This window comes from Geotrypetes seraphini, chromosome 9 (genome assembly GCF_902459505.1).
Source record: "Geotrypetes seraphini chromosome 9, aGeoSer1.1, whole genome shotgun sequence".
Lineage (NCBI taxonomy): Eukaryota > Metazoa > Chordata > Amphibia > Gymnophiona > Dermophiidae > Geotrypetes > Geotrypetes seraphini.
In genome coordinates, this window is record NC_047092.1 from 15,180,733 (window position 1) to 15,193,697 (window position 12,965).

The 12,965-nt window shown below is 44.4% G+C and overlaps 1 protein-coding gene across 2 annotated transcripts in view; it reads left to right on the forward strand.

Annotated features, from left to right (window-relative positions):
• Positions 1 to 9,898, forward strand: part of COPG2 (COPI coat complex subunit gamma 2) — a 60,858-nt gene extending 50,960 nt beyond the window's left edge. For both annotated transcript variants that reach the window (XM_033958599.1, XM_033958601.1), the window contains exons 19-24: positions 1,640 to 1,779; positions 4,043 to 4,214; positions 5,108 to 5,205; positions 7,186 to 7,324; positions 8,099 to 8,197; positions 9,036 to 9,898. In XM_033958599.1, coding sequence (XP_033814490.1) covers positions 1,640 to 1,779; positions 4,043 to 4,214; positions 5,108 to 5,205; positions 7,186 to 7,324; positions 8,099 to 8,197; positions 9,036 to 9,166 — 779 coding nt within the window. In that variant the 3' untranslated portion in view covers positions 9,167 to 9,898. The remainder of the gene's footprint in view (positions 1 to 1,639; positions 1,780 to 4,042; positions 4,215 to 5,107; positions 5,206 to 7,185; positions 7,325 to 8,098; positions 8,198 to 9,035) is intronic.
• The last annotated feature ends 3,067 nt before the right edge of the window (positions 9,899 to 12,965 follow it).

Consider the following 12,965-nt stretch of genomic DNA (forward strand, 5'->3'; position numbering starts at 1 on the left):
GGTGGATATTTGTAAGGCTGCGGTTTGGTCCTCCTTGCATTCATTTGTTCGGCATTATCGGGTAGATGTTCAGGCGCGTCGGGACGCGGTGTTCGGTGAGCGTGTTCTGGTATCGGCCCTTCGGGGGTCCCGCCCGTGAGAGGGACTGCTTTGGTACGTCCCAATCGTAAAGTTAACCTCTACTGGTCTGGAGAGTGCTAAAGAAGGAGAAATTAGGTTCTTACCTGCTAATTTACTTTCTTTTAGCTTCTCCAGACCAGTAGAGGTCCCCACCCTGTCTGTTGTTGTTGTTGTTGGGGCTGTTGCGCGGGCAGTTTTTGGTTTTTGCTGCGGGTTCTAGTATTTTTCTAGGGCCGGGGAGAATTGAAGAACAGCGGCTGTGGCTCGGCTGGCTTAGCTGGCGAGCTGTGGGGACCTTCTTCCTTCGGGAATTTCTCCTCTGCATTTTCCAACAGCATTTTTTGGGTATGTTATTTGTTACTCCTTTCGGAGTATTGTTTTTTCTCTCTGTTGTTTTCCAGTTCTTGGTTCTGCTTGGCTATTCGGCAGACTGAGGGAAATAGAGAGGAGGGGCTAGGATATACTGTCCCAAAGTTTTGTTTTCAGTCTCCACCTGCTGGTCATGATTAGATATATACCCAATCGTAAAGTTAACCTCTACTGGTCTGGAGAAGCTAAAAGAAAGTAAATTAGCAGGTAAGAACCTAATTTCTCCATGTGTGGCGGCGTCCAAAAAAGCAAACAGGATGCTGGGAATGATTAAAAAAGGGATAGTTAACAAGACTAAGACTGTCATAATGCCACTGTTCTCTCCATGGTGTGACCTCACCTGGAGTATTGCGTTCAAATCTGGTCTCCTTATCTCAAGAAAATTATAGTAGCGCTAGAAAAGGTTCAAAGAAGAGCAACCAAGATGATAAAGGGGATGGAACTCCTCTCGTATGAGGAAAGACTTAAGGGCCTGTTTAACAAAGCCGCATGGCAACAGCCCCGAAGCCCTTTAAATCTCTACGGGCTTCGGGGCTATTACCACGCAGCAGCCGCTAGCGCAGCTTTGTAAAACAGGCCCTAAAACGCTTAGGGCTCTTCAGCTTGGAAAAGAGACGGCTGAGGGGAGATATGATTGAAGGCTACAAAATCCGGTGTGGAGTAAAACGGGTACAAGTGGATCGATTTTTCACTCCGTCAAAAATGACAAAGACTAGGGGACATTCGATGAAGTTACAGGAAAATACTTTTAAAACCAATAGGAGGAAATTTTTTTTCACTCAGAGAATAGTTAAGCTCTGGAACGCGTTGCCAGAGGATGTGGTAAGAGCGGATAGCGTAACTGGTTTTAAGAAAGGTTCCTGGAGGAAAAGTCCATAGTCTGTTATTGAGAAAGACATGGGGAAAGCCATTGCTTGCCCTGGATCGGTAGCATGGAATATTGCTACACCTTGGGTTTTGGCCAGGTACTAGTGACCTGGATCGGCCACCGTGAGAACGGGCTACTGGGCTTGATGGACCATTGCCACCATAGCTATAATAAAATTTAATTAGACAAAACAACCCATTGAAGAACTCACAGCATGCAGAGTTGTACAACTGCAGAAAATGTAGCTTATCAATTTTACACTTGTCTTGTGTGTCACTGCAGAGCAATTGGCCACCATTCCAGAGTTTAGGAACTTGGGACCATTATTCAAGTCGTCTGAGCCCATCCAGCTGACAGAAGCCGAGACGGAATATTTTGTTCTTTGCATTAAGCACATCTTCACGGACCACATAGTTTTCCAGGTAAGGCCACAAGAGTCCTAAGGGGGGTCGGGCAGTGGTTGGGATTGCTGGCCTGCATGTATGCATGATGCAGATTCTTAGCTTGTAAGGGGAGCAGTACCGTGCAGAGCAGTGGAGGGGGTAGTTTAGGACAAACTTCTGAATCGCACATCCCACTAACTGATAAAAGATGGGTAGCATAGGAAAGCCTGGGGGAAAATTAACGTTTCAGCTTAAATCCAAATTGATGCTGTATCCATATTCTGGGTAGCCCATAAAGGGGATGGGATCTAATGTACCACATTTCTATAGTTACAATCAAAGCAGTTTACATTATATGCAGGTACTTACTTTGGCCTAGATTCACTAAACTTACCGTTCGTGTACCGATGGTTTTGCGATTGTTCCCCGACCCGATTCACTAAACAGCTGTGCGATCAAGATCCGATCCGCACATGCAAATGAGGGGAAATTGCCTTCATTAAGCAGAAGAAGAAACCCCGATTGGGGTTGCCGATCTGAAATGAAGCGACTACTGAGGACCTGTTGCTTACTGCCCTCGCCGACTCTCCTGCTCTCCGCCACCCTGAAATCCCGGTAAACAACCCTCAAAATAAAAAAAGAAAATTGTCCATTACTCCCCATATATTCTGCAAAAAGAGCATTGCAGTGCGAGCCTGTGGTTTTAACCCGCGGGTAAAAAGCATGTTCCGTTCCATTCTGGCTGCTCAATTTGAAATGATTCCAATGTTCACTCATGGGGCCAGTGAGGCAGCCACCCCTCCCCCTTTGTTTTGACCTCACTTGTGCAGAGAGCAAGCGCAGGTGCGGATCGCATCTACAGCCAATCAGGATGGTCTGCGCATGCGTCACGATCGCTCTGCAGCGATCCTTGGGGGGGGGGGGGTTGAGTCCGATCAGATAATTTGCACGAGGACTCGGTAGTAAATCAGTCGCACGGCAGAACTCGGCCACAAAACGCCCAACAACGATCCAGACCAGTGAGTTTAGTGAATCTAGCCCTTTGTATCTGGGGCAACAGAGGGTTAAAGACTTGCCCAGAGTCACCAGGAGCTGCAGTGGGAATTCTGAAACCGTTGCTCTAACCACTAGGCGACTACTCCAGAATTTACTGTGCTGCTTTGCTGGCATTTACACCTTCTGGATCTTTCATTCATAGTGGCTATAAGTCTGAGTAACATACAGTGGTGCCTCACACAACGAACTTAATTCGTTCCAGGAGCAAGTTTGTTATGCGAAAAGTTCGTTATGTGAAACGCGTTTTCCCATAACAATATATGTTAAAAAAAATAATTTGTTCTGTAGCATAAAATATGCTAAGATGACATAAAAAAAGATAAATTTATCTTGTTAGAGCTGGTGTTAGACACAACTGGGGACTGCAAAGTCCAGGCAGAGGCTTACGGCTCTCTTTGACCAGGGGGGACAGTTGCCCTAGTTGCACTACCCTAACCCTATTCCTGCTATGTGTGACTGTGGTATTCTGTTAGCATGATATTTCTGTGTAGCATTCTATAATAATTTGGCTTATTCAATTTTCTTGATAGTAGAGGGGATATATGTGAAGGGGAGGGGAGACAGGGGTTTTGTTGATCCTTGCTGTGTATTATAATCACCCCCCACATACTCCCCAGTACCTTTTTTAATTCCTCCCATCTTTCCCAGCCAGTGGCGTACAGGCCAGAAGCGCAGAGATCAGGAGCAATTCCTCTGCACGCCTGTGTGGGCCCATGCCGATCTCCGAATGGCTGCAGTTAGTTCTTGTGAGTCCCGCGAGAGCTGGCTGCAGCCATTCAGAGATCAGCGCAGGCCCAGGCAGTAGCACAGAAGGCTTGCTCTTGATCTCTGCGCTTCTGGCTGGGAAATTTGCTAGACCACCAGTTACGAGTGAGCGGGTGAGATTAAAGTTGCAGCAGTGGTGGCTTTTTTAAAAAAATATGTGGCGGCGGGGGGAGGTTTAAAAATATGCGGTGGCGGCAGAGGCTTAAAAATATGCAGCAGCGGCGGCAGGGGGGTTTAAAATATGTAGCGCCACTGCACAGGGAGCCAGGCGGAGAGAGGGCAGTTAAGCGCAGTGCCTGCGCGGAAGGATGCAGCTCGGGCGACTTCGTTGTGTGAAACGAAGTTCGTTGTAGGAAGCAAGACCTGAAGTTCGTTGTGCACAGCGTTCGCTGTGCGAGGCGTCCGTTATGCGAGGCACCACTGTACATTATGTTAGTGTGGAGAGGAAAACTCATGAGTGCTGCCTTTTCTCTCTCAACAGTTCGACTGCACAAATACGTTGAATGACCAGTTATTAGAACGGGTCACAGTGCAGATGGAGGCGTCGGATGCCTATGAAGTTATCCAGTACGTGGCAGCCCCCAGCCTCTCTTACAACCAGCCAGGGATGTGTTACACACTCGTCAGACTGCCCAAGGATGATCCCACCGCAGGTGCCTTTTACAGGAGAGCTGCTGTGAATTCACTCGGTATCATGTCCGTGGTGGAAGGCAACAGTACCTAGGCGATGCCTTCAACATGATTTCCCTTTCAGGCCAATGAACAGGCGTTCAGTCCTGGCTGCATCCATACCTTTCAATACCGCAGCCTGCACTAAAAATGATAAACAAGGAAGATTCAGATAGTGGCTGTGAACAAGGAAATGTGTGTAAATATGTTGTTTGTAAGCAGGTTTGGGTGCTTCTGAACTTAGAGAATAACACGGGAACAAATTTGTCCCCAGAGGAACTCAATTTTCCTGTCCCATGCCGAGTTTTGTCGCTGCCCCTGTCCTTGCCCCATTCCTGTAAGCTCTGACTTAACCACACAAGCCTCGGACACTTACGATTTTAAAGTATTTGAGGCTTGTGCGGATGAGAACGGAGCTTAGGCATTGGTGGAATGAGGCATTATGACATCACAATCTCAGCTCTAGAATGTTGCTACTGAGGATTTCAAAGTGTTTGAGGCTTGTGCAGATGAGGATGCAGCTTGCAGGGACAGGAAAAGAACTTGCTGGGATGGAAAAATGAGTTCCTTCGGGGAGTGGGAAAAATTTGTCCCCAAACCATTCTCTATCTGTACTGTTCCTCCTCAAGGAGGTAGAAATAGAGCATCAACAGCAGAAATATTAACGTAGCCTGGGTTCACTTGCTCATTTTATGTTGGAGGGGTGAGATTTGTTTATACTTCATAAACCTATGAAGAAAGCCCATGGCACTGGCATGGCATCTGCTAACAAGCATACGTGGAGAGCCCATGCCATTGGCAACCTTTCTGCTGACTAGGATGTGCAAAGAGCCCAGGATAATGACATCCCATCACTGATTTGAGTCTTCCTTCTCAGTGTCCTGCACATTTAACTGTACTATGAAGTTTGTGGTGCGAGACTGTGACCCGAGCACTGGGCTGCCGGATGACGATGGATACGATGATGAATACGTGGTGAGTTCTTGTTCTCTCTCCCTTTTGCTTTACTGTGTTCTCAGTGTTGGTCGTTGAGGTCTTAGCAGGTTCAGACTTTTGTCTACCGTGTAAATATTTGATCCGTGTGCAGCTTTCCTCCTGAATAAATGAACTACTTTTTTATACATATTGTATTTCCATTTTGCTTTCCATTTATTTTAGTGCTGTGTAAACCACTTTGACCTACTTGTTGGAAGAACGTGGTATAGTAAGCTCGAAATGATTGATGGAAATGCAAAGCAGACCTGTGTGAGGGCTTGAGGTCTGCATTTAAGAATCACAGTCTCAGTAACTTGATGTATCTTGCTCCGTCACCAGCAGGATCCAGCTTCCGTATGGCACTGAAGAATCCTACCTATTGCATCTCACTACAGTAGCATCTGGTACATTTTCCCTCTAGGGCCCCAGAGTGCTGTGCAGCAGCGTAGCCGCTATCCTGCAGCTCACCAGGGCAGTCTTGGGCACTGTAGAATCTGCTCTGCATGGTGCAGCTGCTTTCTGCAGGTCATCTGCATGATGCCAGGGACTTCTGGAGTAGAGAATGACACGGGGACAAATTTTTTTCCCTCCCCGTGGGAACTCATTTTCCCATCCTCGTGAGTTCTTTTCCTGCTCCATCTTCATCTGCACAAGCCTCAAATGCTTTAAAATCCTAAGTACCAACATTCTAGAGCTCAGACTGTGATGTCATAATGCCTCTTTCCACCAGTGCCTAAACTCTGTCCTCATCTGCACAAGCCTCAAACACTTTAAAATCCAGTAGCAACATTCTAGAGCTCAGATTGTGATGTCATAATGCCTCTTTCCACCAATGCCTAAGCTCCGTCCTCATCTGCAAAAGCTTCAAACGCTTTAAAATCCTAAGTACCAACATTCTAGAGCTCAGACTGTGATGTCATAATGCCTCTTTCCACCAATGCCTAAGCTCCGTCCTCATCTGCACAAGCCTCAAACACTTTAAAATCCAGTAGCAACATTCTAGAGCTCAGATTGTGATGTCATAATGCCTCTTTCCACCAATGCCTAAGCTCCGTCCTCATCTGCAAAAGCTTCAAACGCTTTAAAATCCTAAGTACCAACATTCTAGAGCTCAGACTGTGATGTCATAATGCCTCTTTCCACCAATGCCTAAGCTCCGTCCTCATCTGCACAAGCTTCAAACGCTTTAAAATCATAAGTGTTCGAGCCTTGTGCGGTTAAGGCTGAGCTTACAGGAATGGGGCAGGGACTGTGCCAAAACTTGCAGGGACGGGGAAAAATTTGTCCCCGTGTCATGCTCTATTGAGACCTCTGCTTGCATCCTGCCCTGGAATCTCGTATAATACTGCTATCCATCTAAGAGTTATGGAGACCCACAACCTGACTCCATTTGCAGGAGGATAGCAGGTAGTGGTATATGATCAAGTCTCTTCTGTGGTCTTTGCACATCTGGTGCTATTCTTTCCCACCAGGATGAACCTTTACCTAATTTTAACTTTTATTAATAAATTGCCTGGAGCGTTGTATTCATTTAAATGCAAGATGATATATAAGCAGATTTATTCATAAGTTATTTTTTATATATCACACACACAAAATACCTGCACAAATATGTAATTTGTTGTTTTGTTTTTTTTTAAAGATGGGCTGATGTTTGCTTTGTAGCAGTCTGTAAATGGGGAGCTCTTCCTGGGGAGGGGGGGTGCTTTTTAGACTGACTTAAATGTTATATTTTCTGTAGTCTTGGCTCATGCTCCAGAGCAAACCTGCTTTCTGAAGATTTCTTTTCCCCGTGTACAGCTAAAATGAGCAAAATTCCCCCATGTATATATTCATGTTCAAGTGCCTCTTGTTTACAGGTGTCTTCTGAGTCTTCCATTGCTGTTCATACTCAAATAGGAAAGTGGAGTGTCGACGTACGAAGTTTTCCACATAACTGATGCAAATTAAAATCTCCCTCTTCCCCTGTTCCTTTATCAGCTGGAGGACCTGGAGGTGACTCTGGGTGACCATGTGCAGAAAGTTCTGAAGCCCAGCTTTGCAGCAGCCTGGGAGGAGATAGGAGATGAGTTTGAGAAGGAGGAGACCTTTGCTCTCAGTTCTGTTAAAACACTGGAAGGTAGGGCTCTCCATTTGTTTTCCGGGTCGAAGAGAACCCAGCCTCTCATTGACGAGCACACTGATTGGAATCTGCCCTTTTATAGCAGTGTGGTGCTAAGAGCTCCCTCCTGTGGCGTGGAGGGGAATATATTGTAACTCTAGATCAGATGTTCACAACTGTACTCGGAACACAGCTAGCTAGTCAGATTTTCAGGGTACCCAAAATGAATATGCATGAGATAGATGTGCATGCAGATTTGTCGGTATCCTGAAAACCTGACTCGCTGGGTGTGTGCCAAGGACTGGATTGAGAACCCCGGCTCTAGATCTTCAGGCATCTCTGATGTGGTACATATGGCCACTGATCACTCCTTCCCTATGTTCTCTCAGGGCTAGTATTCACAGTTTCTGCTACCCATCACCACTTCTAGCTTATATATATGGTGCCTGTATAGCATTCCCCAGACATGGGCAACTCTGGTCCTCGAGGGCCGGAATCCAATTGGGTTTTCAGGATTTCCCCAATGAATATGCATGAGATCTATTTGCATGCACTGCTTTCAATGCATAGTCATTGGGGAAATCCTGAAAACCCGATTGGATTACGGCCTTCGAGGACCGGAGTTGCCCATGTCTAGCATACATACATACTTTCAGCTGTCTTAAGGAAGTGGTGTCAGAACCATTGCTGGAGGTTAATTGTTCTGTCAAGAAAACAACCTGAATGAAGGTAATGTAGTATTTGACATGTCTGTGCCTTTACTTCCCTGAACCTGTTCTTCGCTACATACAGAGGCCGTGAGTAACATCATCAAGTTTCTGGGATTGCAGCCGTGTGAAAGGTCAGATAAAGTGGCCGAGAACAAAAACTCCCACACGCTCTATCTTGCTGGTAAGTACGCAGTGTCCTTGCCTGCTTTATCTGCAAACAATTGCTTTTTTTAAATCTCATTCGTATGTAGGGAAAGTGGTCCCACATTATCCTAGGAAAAGCCAGCATCCGCTCCTGCTGCATGGGGCTATCTGCAGGAACCAGAGTAAGACTGGATTAGGGCATTAGCACAAAACAGTTAGAAAAGGGTTGACCTGGCCTGTTCTGGCTCCTTCGTCTTTTTGAACGAGCTGGGCGCGTCTCGCAGTCCTAGAGCCATCTTGAGAGGAGTTAGTTCCACTATCGACATTTTACAAAAGTGTGGAGATTATTAAATAACAAATGAATCTCCTGAAGTAGCCTGTTTTGGAGAAACAGAAAGACTTTTCTGTTGGGAAGAGTAGCCAGATATCAGATGTTTGTTAAAGCACCTTAAGATAAGTGAATTTTTCTACATCTGATATTGTCGTTCTTTGGTTTGTCTGTAAGAACCTTTTGAGACTGAGCTGATACCCTCATTACTGTTTTAGATTGGGCTTCTATTCACCCTTTTTGATACACGAGATTAACTGTATGCTGAAAATATAAATCCTTTTGGACATGATTGAAATGAAAGTATATATGTTTGTACGGAGTTTTTTCACAAACCAGTGATGATGCAAGCGGTTTAAGGTACTTGTGTAGTCCCGACTGCTTGCAGGTGAGGTTTGTTTTTCTCCGTTTTTTGTAATTATTATTTTATATACAAAATTGTGTTATGTCTGTATTTTTTCTGATGTGGTATGAATGAAACCCTTCCACTAAACTTAATATACAATACGTTTTGGATTGGATTATTTTCGGTTCTCTTCTCGCACAGGTGTGTATCGTGGAGGTTATGATGTGCTGGTGCGGTCCCGGCTTGCTCTGGCAGACGGCGTTACCATGCAGGTGACTGTCAGAAGTAAAGATGAAACGCCCGTGGATGTCATTCTCGCCTCTGTTGGTTAAATCGCCTCCAGTTCAAGACCAGGAGACAATGTTCCTGTCCTTCCAAAGAGAGGGAAAAAAATGACCAGATACGTTGCTACCTTGTGACAGATTCAGGAAAATGGACATGTGCTATGATCAATAGGCTTCAGAAAGACTGTTCAAAATGCATTTGGCCGAGGGTCAAGGCTAACAATTCTCAAGTCAGTGGTAGGTAACTTAGAGATTTCTGTTTAAGTACCTTCCCCCCCCCCCCCCATTTTTTTTCAAATATAGATGGGAGAACAGAAAGTTACTGCTTGTTGAGTGATTAAGCTCCCGTTACATTTCCAGGTTCTTTTAATAGTGTTCCCGAATTTAGGTGGCCTTTTCCTAAAGATTAGTGCATGTTATCTGCGCAGGGCCCATACGTAGGACCGAAATTGGTCTTATGGCAAATAACGAGCTAATCATTAGTAAAAGGCCCCATTAAATGCTGAAAAGAAATACTCGACTGCACAGTTTTTGTCAAATTTCATTTTTATTGGCAGAAAACATTCCAGTTTCATTATTCACAACTTCAGTAGTTTAATTAAAAAACAATTCTTCTTAAAAAAAGTCACGTACTTGCTTTGTTTCCTATTTTTGCTGAAGTGATAAATCGGTTACTTCCAGAGCAGTAGCGGGAAAGTTAAAAGGAGGGTGTGCGGCTGCTGCTTCCCTGACCCTTGCTTTTGGTTAGAATTCCTGTACCAGAAAAGGGATACCCAGAGTGACTAGAGAATACAACCCATTGACCCTTGATCTCTACCTTCAGTTCTCGATCAGTTAATAGTATACTGTAGCGAGGGGGGGGGGGTGAAGGGAAAAAAGGCACACTGGCAATACCTGCAGAACAGTGATGACAGGAGAGTGTCGGCAAGCTGAAAATTTGAAAGCTGGCTGTAATGGCATAGTAAGGGTGAGCGGCACCCTCCCCCACCCCTTTTTTAATTTTTCCAGCGTGAGTCATGTGCCTTTGTCATTACTTCCTAGGTAGTAAAAAAAGGTATGGGGAAAGGTGGGGGGGGGGCACGCCCTTAGCAAGATGGCATCTGGGGCAGACCATCCCCCCCATTCTTATACTGTGCCACTGCCTGGCTCCAAACAATGGAGAAATTTGCATACTTTTGTTTGGAACTTGCTACAGGTGTAAAATAGTCATGAACTTCTGCACCTCCTTGTGGAAAATTAAGGGAGGAGGAAGGAGTTGCATAGTTTTAAAAAAATTAGGAGCCCTATGCAGCATTTTCAATTCTTGCCCAAAACATTCCCCTCTGAGCACATCCTACAAGATGTGGCTTAGACAGAAGAAATATAATAACATAGTAAATGACAACAGATAAAGACCTGAACGGCCCGTCCTGTCTGCCTATTACACTTCTCCCTCCGAATCCATGGGGGTTAGGGGCAGAGCCGGCCTGCGAATATTAAAAAAACTGCAAATAATATTCGGGCTGGCTCTGACCCCCCCCCCCCCCTAAGCCTTACCTGGTGGTCTAGCAGGTTTTTGGGACAGGAGCGATCTTCCTACACTCCTGCCCCGTGCAGATCACTCATAGGAAAGGGCTGTCCTGAGCTCCCATCGTAGTCTCGAGAGACTATGGGAGCTCACGGCAGCCATTTCCTGTGAGTGATCTGCAGAGGGCAGGAACAAAAACTCGCTAGACCACCAGGTAAGGCTTAAGGGGGGTCTAACAGGGCTTAAAAATAGCCTGAAAAATGAAAATGGATCTAAAAATAAAATCGTGAATAACCGAATCCATGGATGCTGAAACTGCGGGTTCGAAGGGAGAAGTGTAGTTATATCCATTGCAGGCCACATTTACACACGGTATTACTAGAACTACACTTTCGGCATACACTGACTAGCATTTATACATCCTCAAAAGCAGAGTATAGCGGATCTAACCTCCTTCCTGTACAAGCCCCTGAGAGATCATTTGTTGCTGCAAGGGGCTACAGAGCTTCTAGTGCTTTTTTTAAACAATCATTTATATTTTAATAACACTTAATATATCATCAAATTTTAACTTGCATCAAATAACCCCCCTCCCTTATATCCAACAGTTATTCATAAGCAAAAGAAATCATAAAATATTCCCATCTCCCCACCCCGGATGTGTATGAAACAAAGGGAAAAAATAATATTTATTCTATACAGTAATTTCAATCTTTACATTATCTTGTTAATGGCTCCCAAATAACCTGAAATTTTTTAAGATGTCCCTGCTGTATAGCAATTATCTTTTCTATTTTGAATATATGACATAAAGAGTTCCACCAAAAGCTGTAATTCAGCCTCTTCCAATTTTTCCAATTATTTGTAATCTGTTATATGGCAATCCCTGTCATAATGAGTAGAAGCCTATTGTTATTAGAGGATATTTGCCCTCATTGACATGCCAAACAATATGGTGTCATAGGATAATGCCACTGGATTTTCTAACAAATTATTTATTTGACCCCATATTGAATTCCAAAAAGCAAGAATTAATGGACAATAGAATAACAAATGAACTAATGTCCCAGCTTCAAGATGACAGTGCCAGTATCTATTAGATTTAGAGCTATCTAACTTCTGTAACCGATCCGGGGTTCAAAAAGCTCTTGTCTCATAGATGCAGACACTATACATCTCATCCTCCAAGCCTAAATACGTAGCCATTGAGATGCAGTAATTTGATGCTTGATCTCAATGCTCCAAATGTCCTGAAGACCAGTTTTTGGTTTCTTATTTAAAAATCCAGATATTAATTTATACCACTGAGCGACCTGTTGTCCCAGGAAGTCCACCTGAAAGCATAAGAGTGGCAAACTATACTGATTACTGAGATTTTTCCATTCAGGGAACCCAGCCTGAATGGCCTGCTTCAACTGCAACCATCTCTAATTTTGTGATTTATTAAGAGCAAATTTGTGTTGCAACTGTGAAACATCAAGCAGCTTACCATCTGAAATAACATCATCCAAAGTACGTATACCCGCTTGCATCCAATACTTCCAGATGACCTTAAATCCGCTTCTAGTGCTTTTGAGTCAGGTTTTCTTCTTCACTACCTTCTGACACTTCTACAAAATGCCACACTTGCTGCTTGATCTCATTCAAAACGAGTGAACACAGACAGCATGAAGAATAAGCCTGGCTTAATGTGTAAGGCCGCACTGCATACATTGGGGTAAAAAGTCAAAAACGTTCCCCTGCTTTGTTGGGGGTGGGGAAGGCATGCTGTCACTACTGCAGCTTAAGCCAGGTTTAATAGGAGAGGAGTGCAGGGCACAGTTGATTTAACTAGCTTGTTCTCCTGTGCCTATCATCAAAAACACTGTTAGTTATGAAGGGGAAATGGAGTCCAGACCCCTCAGCTAGCTCCCGGTAAAGTTCTAGTTTCCCTCTATAAACTTGGTCCAGGCTATCATTGTAAAATAAATCAACATAAGAATTGCCATACTGGGACAGAGCGAAGGTCCATCAAGCCCAGTCGCCTGTGGCTAACCCAAGTACCTCGCTAGATCCCAAGTAGTAAAACAGATTTTATGCTGCTTATCCTAGGAATAAGCAGTGGATTTCCCAAGCCATCTCAATAATAGCCTATAGCCTTCTCTTTTAGGAAATTATTCAAACCTTTTTTAAACCCGCTAAGCTAACTGATTTCACCACATCTCTTATTTGTATTCTTTCCAATAGCAAAACATACAGAGGGTGTTGAGAATGTTTTTCCAGGGGCAAAATGACACACAATGTTTAAGGACAGAGTCCAAATTCTGTCATGTAGGGAAAACCAGCAAGGTAAGCTATGAA